Source organism: Balaenoptera ricei, chromosome 19, assembly GCF_028023285.1.
Source record: "Balaenoptera ricei isolate mBalRic1 chromosome 19, mBalRic1.hap2, whole genome shotgun sequence".
In the NCBI taxonomy this organism is placed as follows: domain Eukaryota; kingdom Metazoa; phylum Chordata; class Mammalia; order Artiodactyla; family Balaenopteridae; genus Balaenoptera; species Balaenoptera ricei.
The window spans coordinates 44640675-44652132 of NC_082657.1; the positions used below are offsets into that span (position 1 = coordinate 44640675).

Below are 11458 nucleotides of genomic sequence, written 5' to 3' on the forward strand. Positions count from 1 at the left end.
GGAAGTGGCGGCGGCGCCGGCCTGGCCTGGCCTGGCTGAGGGGAGGTGGCGGGAGGGCGCTATGGCGGAGGCCGGGCCGCAGGCGCCGCCGCCCCCGGGCACACCAAGCCGGCACGAGAAGAGTTTGGGACTTCTCACTACCAAGTTCGTGTCGCTTCTGCAGGAGGCAAAGGACGGCGTGCTTGACCTCAAGCTGGTGAGGCCCGGGCTAAGGGGCGACAGGGGGGATGGTGGACCAGGCCTGGGCCGGTAGCGGGAACCCCCGGGGCGGCCCAGCTGAGCCTTCAGAGCAGGCCGCCATCCATGTGCTTTCTCACAGGAGGGAGGCCGGGAGCTGTTTCATTCATTCGGCCGAGGCCATTGGGCGTCAGCTATGTGCCAGGCTTGGGGCTGCAGGTGTTGGTCCTCGTGGCCCTCCCCGGCAGGTGTGGGGAGAAGAGCATCAGAACATCAGCTCACGCTGCGCCAGGCCTCTTCCCGCCCCACAGTCCCGAGCTGCTGTAGTGCCTGGGAGGAGGGTTGGAATCAAGGCCACCCCCTTTTCAGACTACTCCAGACCAAGTCTCACCTGAGAGTGGGGCTGAGCATTCCCCACTCTCTTCTGCCTGCCAGGCAGCTGACACCCTAGCTGTTCGCCAGAAGCGGCGGATTTATGACATTACTAACGTGCTGGAAGGTATCGGGCTGATCGAGAAAAAATCCAAGAATAGCATCCAGTGGAAGTGAGTGGGGGCACTAGGGAGGGCAACGGGATCTCCTACCCAGAAGCGTCAGGGGTGTGGGGTGGAGGGTGCAAGAGAGAGTGGGGGCCGTGGGACCCAGAGTTCCTGGCAGCCCCTCTCAGCTCCACTCCCCGGGCTCAGGGGCGTGGGGCCTGGCTGCAATACCCGGGAGATCGCGGACAAGCTGATTGAGCTCAAGGCAGAGATCGAGGAGCTGCAGCAGCGAGAGCAAGAACTAGACCAGCACAAGGTGTGGGTGCAGCAGAGCATCCGGAACGTCACAGAGGACGTGCAGAACAGCTGATATCCTCCTGGCAGTCCCTGCTCCAGGGGAGTGGGCGAGGGGCCCTCTAGTCCAGCTGGGTTTGCTTGTGGTCCCCTAGTCCCTTTTCCTCTTGGGAGGGTGGTCCTGCAGCTCCTGGTTCCAGGAGGTTCTAGCCTCAGGTTCCCTCCTCAGAGCCTCTCGCCCACCAGTCTTGGACTGTGATCCCTCCCCATGTAGACCCCAGGCCTCAGGACTTTTTTTGAGAGCATATATGTCAGACCTCTGCTGGAGAGCTGGGTCTTCTCTGTGGTCAGCCATCTGTCGCCACGGGCAGGGCATCAGCCGTTCTCCTTAACCCCCACACCTTGGCCTACGTGACTCATGAGGACATCTGCAGATGCTTTGCTGGTGAGCAGAGCCTGGGTAGGGGGAGACGGGGGTGGGGATGGGTTGAGCCACAGCCCTGAGCAGTGGACTGGACTCAGTGCCCAAGAGATTTCTGTCTCTTAAGAGGGTTCCTGGGGCCTGCCCAAAGAAGAACCAGACAGGGTAAGTCCTGGGTTTGAGGGTCACTGGGACCCTATGGAGGCTAACCGTACTGAGAGGGTGCAAGAATCCTGGGCTGGGTCCCTGGGTCAACCCCTACCTGCATCGTCCCCTAGGTTTGGCTTCTTACGTGTGACAGAAGCATACAAGGGAGAATGTGTATTTGCATGTTCATGTATGCTTGTATGCAGGGGGCAATGGTGCCCACTTCCAACCTACAGTTAGTTTAGTTGCCTTGTAGGTACAGGAACTGTTTCTTGTTCATCTTGCATCTCCCAGCCTGGTTCTGGGGAAGGGATGTTGGCCTTGGCTAGAACGTCTACGCTTGGGGAGCAGCCCCGTCAATCAAGTGAGATGCCCGTGGCCAGCAATCTTTTGCTCCATGTGTCTGAACCCAGATTTTCTGGTTACTGACCCCTGGGCTCTTAGGAGGAGAAAAGCTTTAGTTCTTTGTCCCAGCCTACTGTCCAGCCCCTCAGAGACCATGATCTCCTTCCTTACTCTAAGGGATAGGCACCCCACTCTCAGTTCAGATTGAGCCCGTGGGCCTTGATCCATTCTCCTTGTCATCCTAGGAGACACCCTCCTTGCCATCCGGGCCCCGTCGGGCACCAGCCTGGAGGTGCCCATCCCAGAGGTGGGTGCTCAGCCCAGCCATGCGGGGTTGGTTGAGGGCGGGTGCTGGCTGTGGAGCCCGATAAGTCCCGGGTGGGGCAGGTAGGGGGAGGCCTGGGGTTTGAGGTTATCTAGGAGAACGGGCAGCCTAGGGTGGGAGAGGACACTGGCCCTTGCCCAGGGTCAGGCAGGAGCCGAGCCTGCTTCCAATTCCACCTGTCCTCCACCCCGCATCCTCACCGGTAGGGCCTCAATGGGCAGAAGAAGTACCAGATTCACCTGAAGAGTGTAAGTGGCCCCATCGAGGTGCTGCTGGTGAACAAGGAGGCATGGAGCTCACCACCTGTGGCGGTGCCTGTGCCGCCACCTGAAGATCTGCTCCAGAGCCCACCTGCTGTCTCTACTCCTCCGCCTCTGCCCAAGCCTGCTCTGGCCCCGCCCCAGGATGCCTCACGCCCAAGCAGTCCCCAGGTGACCACCCCCAACCCTGTTCCCGGCAGCACCGAAGCCCAGGGGGTGGCCGGTCCAGCCGCTGAGCTCACAGGTGAGGCACAATGGCCATGTGGTGATGGGGTGATTTCTGGGGCCCAAGAGGCAGTACCTCTGTGTGATGGAATGCCGTACTCAGAGTGGAAGGGACCCTGTGGGGTTCTTTCTCCTGCTCCCCCATCCCGCAGGCCTCTCCTTGCTAGTCCAGCGAATGGCCCTTGTTAACAGGGAAGTTCTGACTGTGTGAAGGGGAATTAGTGGTGGCAGTTTTCCCCCAGATCCGCCAGTGTCACACTTGCCCTGGCAACCCCTCTTGAAGTGTGGTCACAGCGGCCAGGTCCGTGAGTCTCCCTCCTGCAGGCTTCATGCTCTTGTCTCCTTCAGTGACTAATTTTCATGTTACCTTTTTGGGAATGATGGGCAGTGCCTAACTTTCCTTGGGCCTAGGAACCGGGGCGCTGATCATCCTGGCTGTGGCTTCTAGCACGGCCAGCTTCAATACCCTGCTTCCTGTCCCCAAGTGACTGGGTTTGGGGGATGTGGTTGCAGTGAGTGCTGGCCCTGGAACCGATAACAAGGACGGTGGTGAGCTCAGCTCCCTCCCGCTGGGCCTGACAGCACTGGACACCCGGCCGCTGCAGTCCTCTGCCCTGTTGGACAGCAGCAGCAGCAGCAGCAGCAATAGCAGTTCATCCGGACCCAACCCTTCTACCTCCTTTGAGCCCATCAAGGCAGACCCCACAGGTGGTGAGTACTTGTCCCCTTGGCAGCAGTGAGAACCCAGCCTCAGACAGTCCCAGGTCAGAAACAGAACTGGGCTTGGAACCTAACTATCCTATCTCCTCAGCCAAAGCTGGCCAGCCCCCTGCCATCAACCAGAGCTCTGCCAGCCAAGGTGAGGAGCCTGGCCTCTGGCTTGGCGCTGGTGCCCCTTTGCCCCTTTCCTGGGCTGACACAGAACTCCCTGGCCCTCCCTCAAGCCCTGCCTGCCACCCCTTGGAGCCCGGTCTCAGGAAGCTGTGAGCGCTCTCTTGGGGAACGGGCTGTGGTATGGCCCTCAGGCTCCAAAGGTGGGCAGTATGTTCTTAGGAGAGGTGGTGTCATCTGCCTGGTGTCTCCTCTCCATCTTGTGACTTGAGTGTTTGCTTTTTCCAGGACTTATTCTCCTCGGCCCTCAAGCACTGCTAAGTCTCTCCTCGTTAAATGACACTTCATCGCCTGTGTCTCTCTCTCTCTTCTTCCCTATATCCTCTGTGTTTGGACTCCTTGTAAAAGTCATCTCCATTCTACTCCATATCCTGGTCCCCTAGTCAGCCTTCAGGTTGCGGCAGTCAGGACCCCAAACCCCCACCCCATGCTACACCAGTGCTACTCTTGATACGTTGCCCAGCTCTGACAGCCAGCTCCAGCAGGTTTCTAGGCTGATCTGCTCTGGTGCTCTCTTGCTCTGTGTTGATGCTCTTTTTTCTCCTTTGGCATTAATGATGTCAGCTCTTGGCTCTTCTCCCTTAATTGGCTTCTTCTTCTGACCTCTCCCTGGCATTCCTTTAAATCTGGCTTCCCAGATCTCTGGCGCATTCCACACCTGTGGAGGGCCCCAGTTCTGGGTAGAGGAATCCCAGCCTCCATCTTGCCTAGGCCTTTTGCCTGAACTTTACCTCTTGTGTCCACGTGCCTTCCTCTGCACATCCAGTGGGCACTTCATTCCCATGTGTCCTCAACTGAAACTTGGATTTCTACCTCTGTGCATACCCGACCACTGGCCCTAGTCACCCAGGCCTGACACCTGGGTGTCAACTCCAGCTCTATCTCCTTCTCCCTCCTTCTGCTCCCCACCCCACATCAGCTAAGTGAGTTCTCTTGCAGACATCCCCCATGGATGGCCTCATGTATCCTAACACTCAGGATCGCTGCCAGCCACCTCTATCCTAAGTTCTTCAGCATCTTCTTTACCCCGACTGACAAGAATCTGTCTGAAACACAGCCTGACTGGCATTTTTCTGTTTACAAAAGTACCTTTAACAGCTCCCTAAGGTCTGCTGGATAAAACCAGAGCCCCTAAAGCTGGCATATGAAATCCCTTGTGATCTAGCTCCAGCACTCCTTTCCTCTGTTTCCCATGTGTGTCCTCCTGGTTAGACCTTTGTAGCAGTGTCATCACCCTGTAGCACTATCCCCTATTTAAGAGTGCCTCCTCCTCTGCCAGGTGACCTGGCCTGGGCTGTGGTCTCTGAGCCTGGCACCAGGTAGGTGCTTAGCAAGGGCAGGGATGGACAGGACATCCTCTGTCAGACAGGGCATCCTGCATCAGACAGAGTATCCTCCATCAGACAGGGTATGTACTCTGAGCCCAGAAATGGAGAGGGTGTGCTGCCCTTCTCCCGAACCACTGAGTTAGAAGGGCTGTACCGATTACCTACAGTGGTCCTTTGGCACCGAGGAATTCAGGTCTGGTAGGGGAGACTTGCAGACAGGGCTGGCTTGGTCTGGTGCAGGGCCGACATCTCAGCTGTATGGAGCCCCTGGGTGGGTGATATAGGATCTGGGGAAGTGGGGGCTAGAGTGGGACCAGGCTGGACCTCTGTGCCCTTGAGCATGGCTTTCTTGTCTTTCAGTTCTGGAGCTCCCCAAAGAGCTGTCAGAAATCTTTGATCCCACTCGAGGTAGGGCTGTGTTCTTCCCTGGGGCTGGGGTGAGGGGCACAGCTCATTGGGGGTTAGGGCCGTTTTCTTGCCCTTCTGAGGACCTTATGGTTGTGCCCGGTACCTGGGCAAAGGGTAAAGTTTCTGATGGGTGGCTGGGTGGTCCCCTTCATGTGCTTTGGTGGGTGGAGAGGCGGGAGCCAGAATGTAACTGAGCTCTCCCTCCATCCCCAGAGTGCATGAGCTCAGAGCTCTTGGAGGAGCTGATGTCCTCAGAAGGTAGGTGGCCCAGGCAGGTGGGGGGTGAGTGTGTGTGGGCAGGATTTGGGTGGCTGCTGGGTGGGGTCTTGGCCCTGGGGCCTCAGCCTGTTGCTCTCTGCAGTGTTTGCACCCCTCCTCCGCCTTTCTCCACCCCCTGGAGACCACGATTACATCTACAACCTGGATGAGAGTGAAGGTGTCTGTGACCTCTTTGATGTGCCTGTTCTCAACCTCTGACTGACAGGGGCATGCCCTTTGTGGCTGGGACACAGACTGTCTAACCTGGGGGCTGCCTGGGGACCTCCCCCCACCCCACCCCTGCACAGCTTGAGAGCCGTAGACTCCTGGCTTCCCCAGCCTTCCCTCACTGCACAGTTCTGGCCACAAGTCCCACTCCTGCACCAACACCTGTTCTGTGCTGGGAGAGCAGGGAATAGGGGCTTAGCCCTCTCCGCTGTGGAGCCAGAGTGTTTGCCGCTCCTTTTTGGGGGCCTTCCCCTACCTGGTAGCCTCCCCCGGCCCTCCCAGAGTTCAGTTTCAGCTGCCACCCAGTGGCACAGATCCAAGGACCCTCCGTCACCCTCCTAGGGCAGCGTGTCCAGCCCCACTGCCCTGTACCTGCCAGCCCCTCCCCCTCCAGGAGGAAGCATGGAGTGGGGCTGGGCACTTGCCGGCACCTAGCCTAGCCTCCTTCACTTCTCCCCACGCGGATCACACAGCTCCTTCTGTACCGCTCGTGTGCCCCCTTTCTGCTGGACCCTTGGCCCTGAGAACCTGTTGGGGCAGGCAGGTTGCTAACAGGAGTAATGGAGATCTCTAGCTAGGAATCTGGGCGGGAGAGTCCCTGAGGATTGGCCCGGCCTCCCTCTGCCCCGCAGTCCCCCTCTTGTTTATTCATTTATCCTCATTTAGAGCCATTTGCAGAGATTTAGAAAGATTTGCAGTAACGAATGGATTCCTATATAAAGATTATTTTTATACTTTTTGCAACAAAAGGAAATTGTAATATTTGTACAGTGTCCAAGTGAATAAAGACCATGCCTAAGGCTGTCTTTGATCTGGTTCTTTCAGGGACCCTCCCTGGGACTGTGCTGGATTGGTGGTGGGAACGGGCGGGTCAACTTTCTGGAAAAGGTGTGGCGGTGCTGACAGCCCGCCCTCCCCACCCCCACCTGCCGCACCTTGGGGCGGGGCGGGGCCGCCTCTGCGGGGGCGGGGCGGGGCGGGGCGGGGCAGGCGCCCTCCAACCCTCCTACCCCCGGGACTCCAACCCGGAACTAGGAACTAGCCTCGGCTCTGGCTCCCTTGGGAAGGCCGCAGCGCCTTGTCGGGAGTGGGAGCCTGCCTGGGCTGTGAGTGCGGGCCACGGGAGCCAAGTCTCGGGCAGAGGAACACCTTCGTCCTCAGGGGCTTCAGACCAGGTGTGCCCTTGGCGTGAAGTCGCACATCTGGAAAGTACAGAGGACCCCACCTCGGGTAGACTATGGCGCCCCCGCGGAATGTAGTGAAGATCGCCGTCCAGATGCGCGACGCCATCCCGCAGCTCATCCAGCTGGACCAGGTCACCCGGACTGTCTGGCCTCCGTCCACCCCACCACCTACCTCCGGGTCGCCCCTTTCCCCTCGAATAGCCCACACCCCCCCTCCCCCAGGCTCCTCCCCAACTCCCACTCCCATCCGGTGAGTGACTGTTCCACTTGTAGGCGAAACCCCTGGCCGCTGTGCTGAAGGAGGTGTGCGACGCGTGAGTGCGGGTCTGCTGGGGCAAGCGGGGTGGCTGATGGGAGGGCAGGAGGGAGAGGGCGCCCCCTACCCGCCTCGCTGAGCCTCTGCTGCCCGCAGGTGGAGCTTGCCTCACTCTGAGCGCTATGCCCTACAGTTTGCTGATGGGCACAGGAGATACATCACTGAGAACGTGAGTCCCCTCTCCGCCCCACATTCCACTCTGCGACCCCTTTAACCCACCTGGCTCTGACTCAGAGTCATCGTCCCAGTCTCTGGAACATGATCTTTCTTTTACTGACTCCCAAATCCTCCCTTATTGACAACCCCAATTAACCAATCCTCAGAGCCCTTCTTGACTTCTCTCCATTTTCTGCCATCTTTTCCAGAACCGCACGGAGATCAAGAATGGCAGCATCCTGTGCCTCAGTACTGCCCCAGTAATGCCCCTCCTGACCCTGCCCTCATTCTGTGCCCCTCTGCTATGCCTCTTCTCTGTCCGCCACTGGCACCTGGGCCCTAGGTCTGGAGGCCCCAGCCCTAGCCCCAGCTCCAGCCCAGTAGTGCCCCACCTAGTGGACACCCAAGTCCCCACATCCCCAGTTCCCACTCCTTACCTCCTCACCTCTGTTCTTGCTCCCACCCCTGGCAGGACCTTGAGGCTGAGCGGTTGTTGCGTGGGCTGCAGAGCGAGAGTTGTGAAGGGCGCCGGGAAGCCCTTCGGCACCTCGTCCTGCTGGCCCCAGACATGACTTTCACCCGGGAAGTCATCAGCCGTGATGGGCTTCAGAGACTAGGCTCCATCATTGAGGATGGGGACGAGTGAGCACAGGGCTGTGGTGGGTGGTGGACATGGTGGGGCTGGGCGTCCTGGTCTGGCCCTCTCAGCCCCACATATCTCCCCAGCCTAGGAGAGGTGCTGGCCCTCGCACTGAGGGCCTTCTTGGAGCTCATGGAGCATGGCGTGGTGTCCTGGGAGACGCTCAGCATCCCCTTTGTTAGGAAGGTGGGTGGGCTTTTCTAGGGGTAACAGGTGGGGGCAGTGGAGTGGTGTCAGGGTCTGGCCTTCCATGGTGCTGAGGTGGTGACAACCCCTGCTCCTCTAAAGGTGGTGTGCTATGTGAACATGAACCTCATGGATGCATCTGTGCAGCCCCTGGCCCTGGGGTTGCTGGAGAGTGTGACCTTGAGCAGCCCTGCCCTGGGCCAGCTGGTCAAGAGCGAGGTGCCACTGGATAGGCTGCTGGTGCACCTACAGGTGTAAGTGTCTGGAGGTGGGGTACAGATGAGTGGAGCGGGGCTGGACCCTGGATGGCCGGCTGAGCCCTCTTCTTGTCTCAGGATGAACCAGCAGCTGCAAACCAAGGCCATGGCACTGCTGACAGCTTTGCTGCAGGGAGCCAGCGCTGCTGAACGTAAGGTGTCCAACCAGTGGCTGGATTGGTGGGGGGAGGAGCTGGTGGGCACTGTGCTCCACAGTGGGCCTGCAGGATGGGTGCTCATGGTGGGGCTAAATCACCTGAGTCCCCTTCCCACCCACCTCAGCACATGCTTGACTACCTGTGGCAGAGAAACCTTCGCCAGTTCATCTACAAGGTAGGAAGGACCAGGCCAGGCATACCCTTCCCCGCTCCTCTCCTCGTGAGCCCACGCTCACACCCATGAACTGGCTGTTCTCCAGAACATCATCCATAGCGCAGCGCCACTGGGCGACGAGATGGCTCACCACTTGTACGTACTGCAGGCCCTTACGCTGGGGCTGCTGGAGCCGCGCATGCGGACGCCACTGGACCCCTACAGCCAGGTAGGTGCCTTTGGGGCACACGAGGCTGGGGACGGCTGGAGCTTGGCCTTGAATCTTCAGTCTTAACACCACTCCAACAATGACCCCAGGAGCAGCGGGAGCAGCTGCAGGCCCTGCGTCAGGCTGCCTTTGAACCGGAGGGGGAGTCCCTGGGCACTGGGCTGAGTGCTGACCGTCGCCGTTCCCTCTGTGCCCGCGAGTTCCGCAAACTGGGCTTCTCTGTGAGTGACCCCTATCCAGCTCCCTGCCCCTGCCTCAACCCGGGGCTGCTGTTGTTCCAGAGGGCTGGGCCCTTCCTCAGCTGCCTCTCCCCCTTCCCCCAGAACAGCAACCCTGCGCAGGACCTGGAGCGCGTGCCCCCTGGCCTGCTGGCCCTGGACAACATGCTCTACTTCTCCAGACACGCGCCCAGTGCCTACAGCCGGGTCAGTGACAGGGTGGGGTGGGATACGGCAGGATGCCACCTAGGCGGGGTCTCCACAGCCTTAGTCGTGACTCCCCACCCCGTCCTGTGCCCCCACCACCCCAGTTTGTGTTGGAGAACAGCAGCCGTGAGGACAAGCACGAGTGTCCCTTTGCCCGGAGCAGCATCCAGCTGACTGTGCTGCTGTGTGAACTGCTCCATGTCGGGGAGCCCTGTGAGTGGTACTGGGCACAGCGTGTCCAGGAACGGGGGACGGAAGGGCAGAGAGGGCCAGGGGCTGCACACACTTTCTCCCTGAGCCCCTCCTGCCCCCCCGCTCCAGGCTCCGAAACTGCCCAGGACTTTTCGCCCATGTTCTTTGGCCAAGACCAGAGCTTCCATGAGCTCTTCTGTGTGAGCATCCAGCTGCTGAATAAGACCTGGAAGGAGATGCGGGCCACTCAGGAAGACTTTGACAAGGTGCGTAGGGCGGGAACAGGGAAACCTGGGCCAGGGCAGGGGGTTGTTCTGGGTCGGGGCCCAGAACTCAGGCCCTGAGCTAAGCTCGGGGTGGCCCCAGGTCATGCAAGTGGTACGGGAGCAGCTGGCCCGCACGCTGGCCCTGAAGCCCAGCTCCCTGGAGCTCTTCCGAACCAAGGTGAACGCGCTCACCTACGGGGAGGTCCTGCGCCTGCGGCAGACAGAGCGGCTGCATCAAGAAGGCACACTGGCCCCTCCCATTCTGTGAGTTGGTGGGGATGGGTCCCAGTCCTAGCCCCCACCTTCCCTGCTGCCCCCTGGGCCTCGCTCAGGCCCAGGTCGTCATCGTCCTGTTCAGCGAGCCCCCTCCCCCCCTCCCCCAGGGAGCTGCGGGAGAAGCTGAAGCCAGAGCTCATGGGCCTGATCCGCCAGCAGCGTTTGCTCCGCCTCTGCGAGGGGACACTCTTCCGCAAGATCAGCAGCCGACGGCGCCAGGGTCATTGCGTGGGCAGTGGGGCTGGAAAGCGGCTGGGCTGGGGTCAGGGCGTGTCCCTCTCATCACTCCTCCCTCTTCCCCTTTCTGCCCACAGACAAGCTGTGGTTCTGCTGCCTGTCCCCCAACCACAAGGTGCTGCAGTATGGGGATGTGGAGGAGGGCGTCAGCCCGCCCGCCCCCGAGAGCCTGCCTGAGCAGCGTAAGGAGGGCAGGGTGGGGGTCAGACACCTGCTCTTCCCAGACCGCCGCCCCACCCCGGGACCGCCTGGGGTCCCAGTGGTCAGCCCTACCTTCTTCCTGCAGTCCCTGTGGCCGACATCAGGGCACTGCTGACAGGCAAGGACTGCCCCCACGTCCGGGAGAAGGGCTCGGGAAAGCAGAACAAGGTGAGTGCAGTGGGGACCAGGGGCTCCTTCCCGCCCGCCCCTGCCCCCTGCTTAGTGCTCCTGGCTCTCTTGCTTCCCCAGGATGTCTGTGAGTTAGCTTTCTCAGTCAGCTATGACCACGGGGAGGAGGAGGCATACCTCAACTTCATTGCCCCATCCAAACGGGAGGTGAGTGTCCGGGCAGGCTGAGCAGAGTTGGGCAGACGGGCAGGGGAGGAGACGGGAAGGCCCTCATGGAGATGGCCCCATCCCCAGTTCCACCTGTGGACAGATGGGCTGAGCGCCCTGCTGGGCAGTCCCATGGGCAGTGAGCAGACACGGCTGGACCTGGAGCAGCTGCTGACCATGGAAACCAAGCTGCGGTTGCTGGAGCTGGAGAATGTGCCCATCCCTGAGCAGCCACCCCCCGTCCCCCCGCCCCCCACCAACTTCAACTTCTGCTACGACTGCAGCATCGCTGAACCTTGACAGCGAGGTTGGCCAAGGGCCACAGCTGCTGCCACTGTGGTGGCCACAAAGGGTGGAGGTGGGGAGAAGCACAGGCACCCTGACCAGCAGAGGCTGCAGCAGAAATAAAGTCTGCTTGGCTCTTAGACATGTGTTGAGCCAGCTCTGAACCCTGCAGGC

General features: G+C 60.2%; 2 protein-coding genes across 8 annotated transcripts; both read left to right on the forward strand.

Moving 5' to 3' along the window:
• On the forward strand, positions 1-6588 carry E2F4 (E2F transcription factor 4). Of its 3 annotated transcripts, XM_059904165.1 has the most exons (11): positions 2-196; positions 613-722; positions 864-1025; positions 1352-1395; positions 2109-2170; positions 2395-2692; positions 3187-3384; positions 3485-3532; positions 5253-5300; positions 5514-5558; positions 5662-6588. In XM_059904165.1, exons 1-11 carry the CDS (start codon positions 62-64, stop codon positions 5775-5777), a joined length of 1266 nt encoding a protein of 421 aa, XP_059760148.1. In that variant the 5' UTR covers positions 2-61; the 3' UTR covers positions 5778-6588. The 3 variants fall into 3 exon arrangements, with proteins under 3 accessions (XP_059760149.1, XP_059760148.1, XP_059760150.1); XM_059904167.1 differs by lacking the exon at positions 3485-3532 and having other exon boundaries at positions 3-196; XM_059904166.1 differs by lacking the exons at positions 3485-3532; positions 5514-5558; positions 5662-6588 and having other exon boundaries at positions 1-196; positions 5253-5494.
• Positions 6589-6798: 210 nt separating this feature from the next.
• ELMO3 (engulfment and cell motility 3) lies at positions 6799-11424 on the forward strand. Of its 5 annotated transcripts, none has more exons than XM_059904161.1 (20): positions 6799-7101; positions 7244-7284; positions 7383-7455; positions 7652-7702; positions 7915-8084; positions 8169-8268; positions 8371-8522; positions 8604-8682; positions 8808-8858; positions 8944-9066; positions 9156-9287; positions 9390-9491; positions 9596-9704; positions 9813-9949; positions 10050-10213; positions 10333-10445; positions 10540-10644; positions 10749-10831; positions 10913-10999; positions 11103-11191. In XM_059904161.1, the coding sequence occupies exons 1-20, from the start codon at positions 7024-7026 to the stop codon at positions 11109-11111; spliced, it is 1959 nt and encodes a 652-aa protein (XP_059760144.1). In that variant the 5' UTR covers positions 6799-7023; the 3' UTR covers positions 11112-11191. The 5 variants fall into 5 exon arrangements, with proteins under 5 accessions (XP_059760144.1, XP_059760143.1, XP_059760145.1 ...); XM_059904160.1 differs by having other exon boundaries at positions 6802-7101; positions 11087-11424; XM_059904162.1 differs by lacking the exons at positions 6799-7101; positions 7244-7284; positions 7383-7455; positions 7652-7702 and having other exon boundaries at positions 7995-8084; positions 8174-8268; positions 11087-11424.
• Positions 11425-11458: the final 34 nt, after the last annotated feature.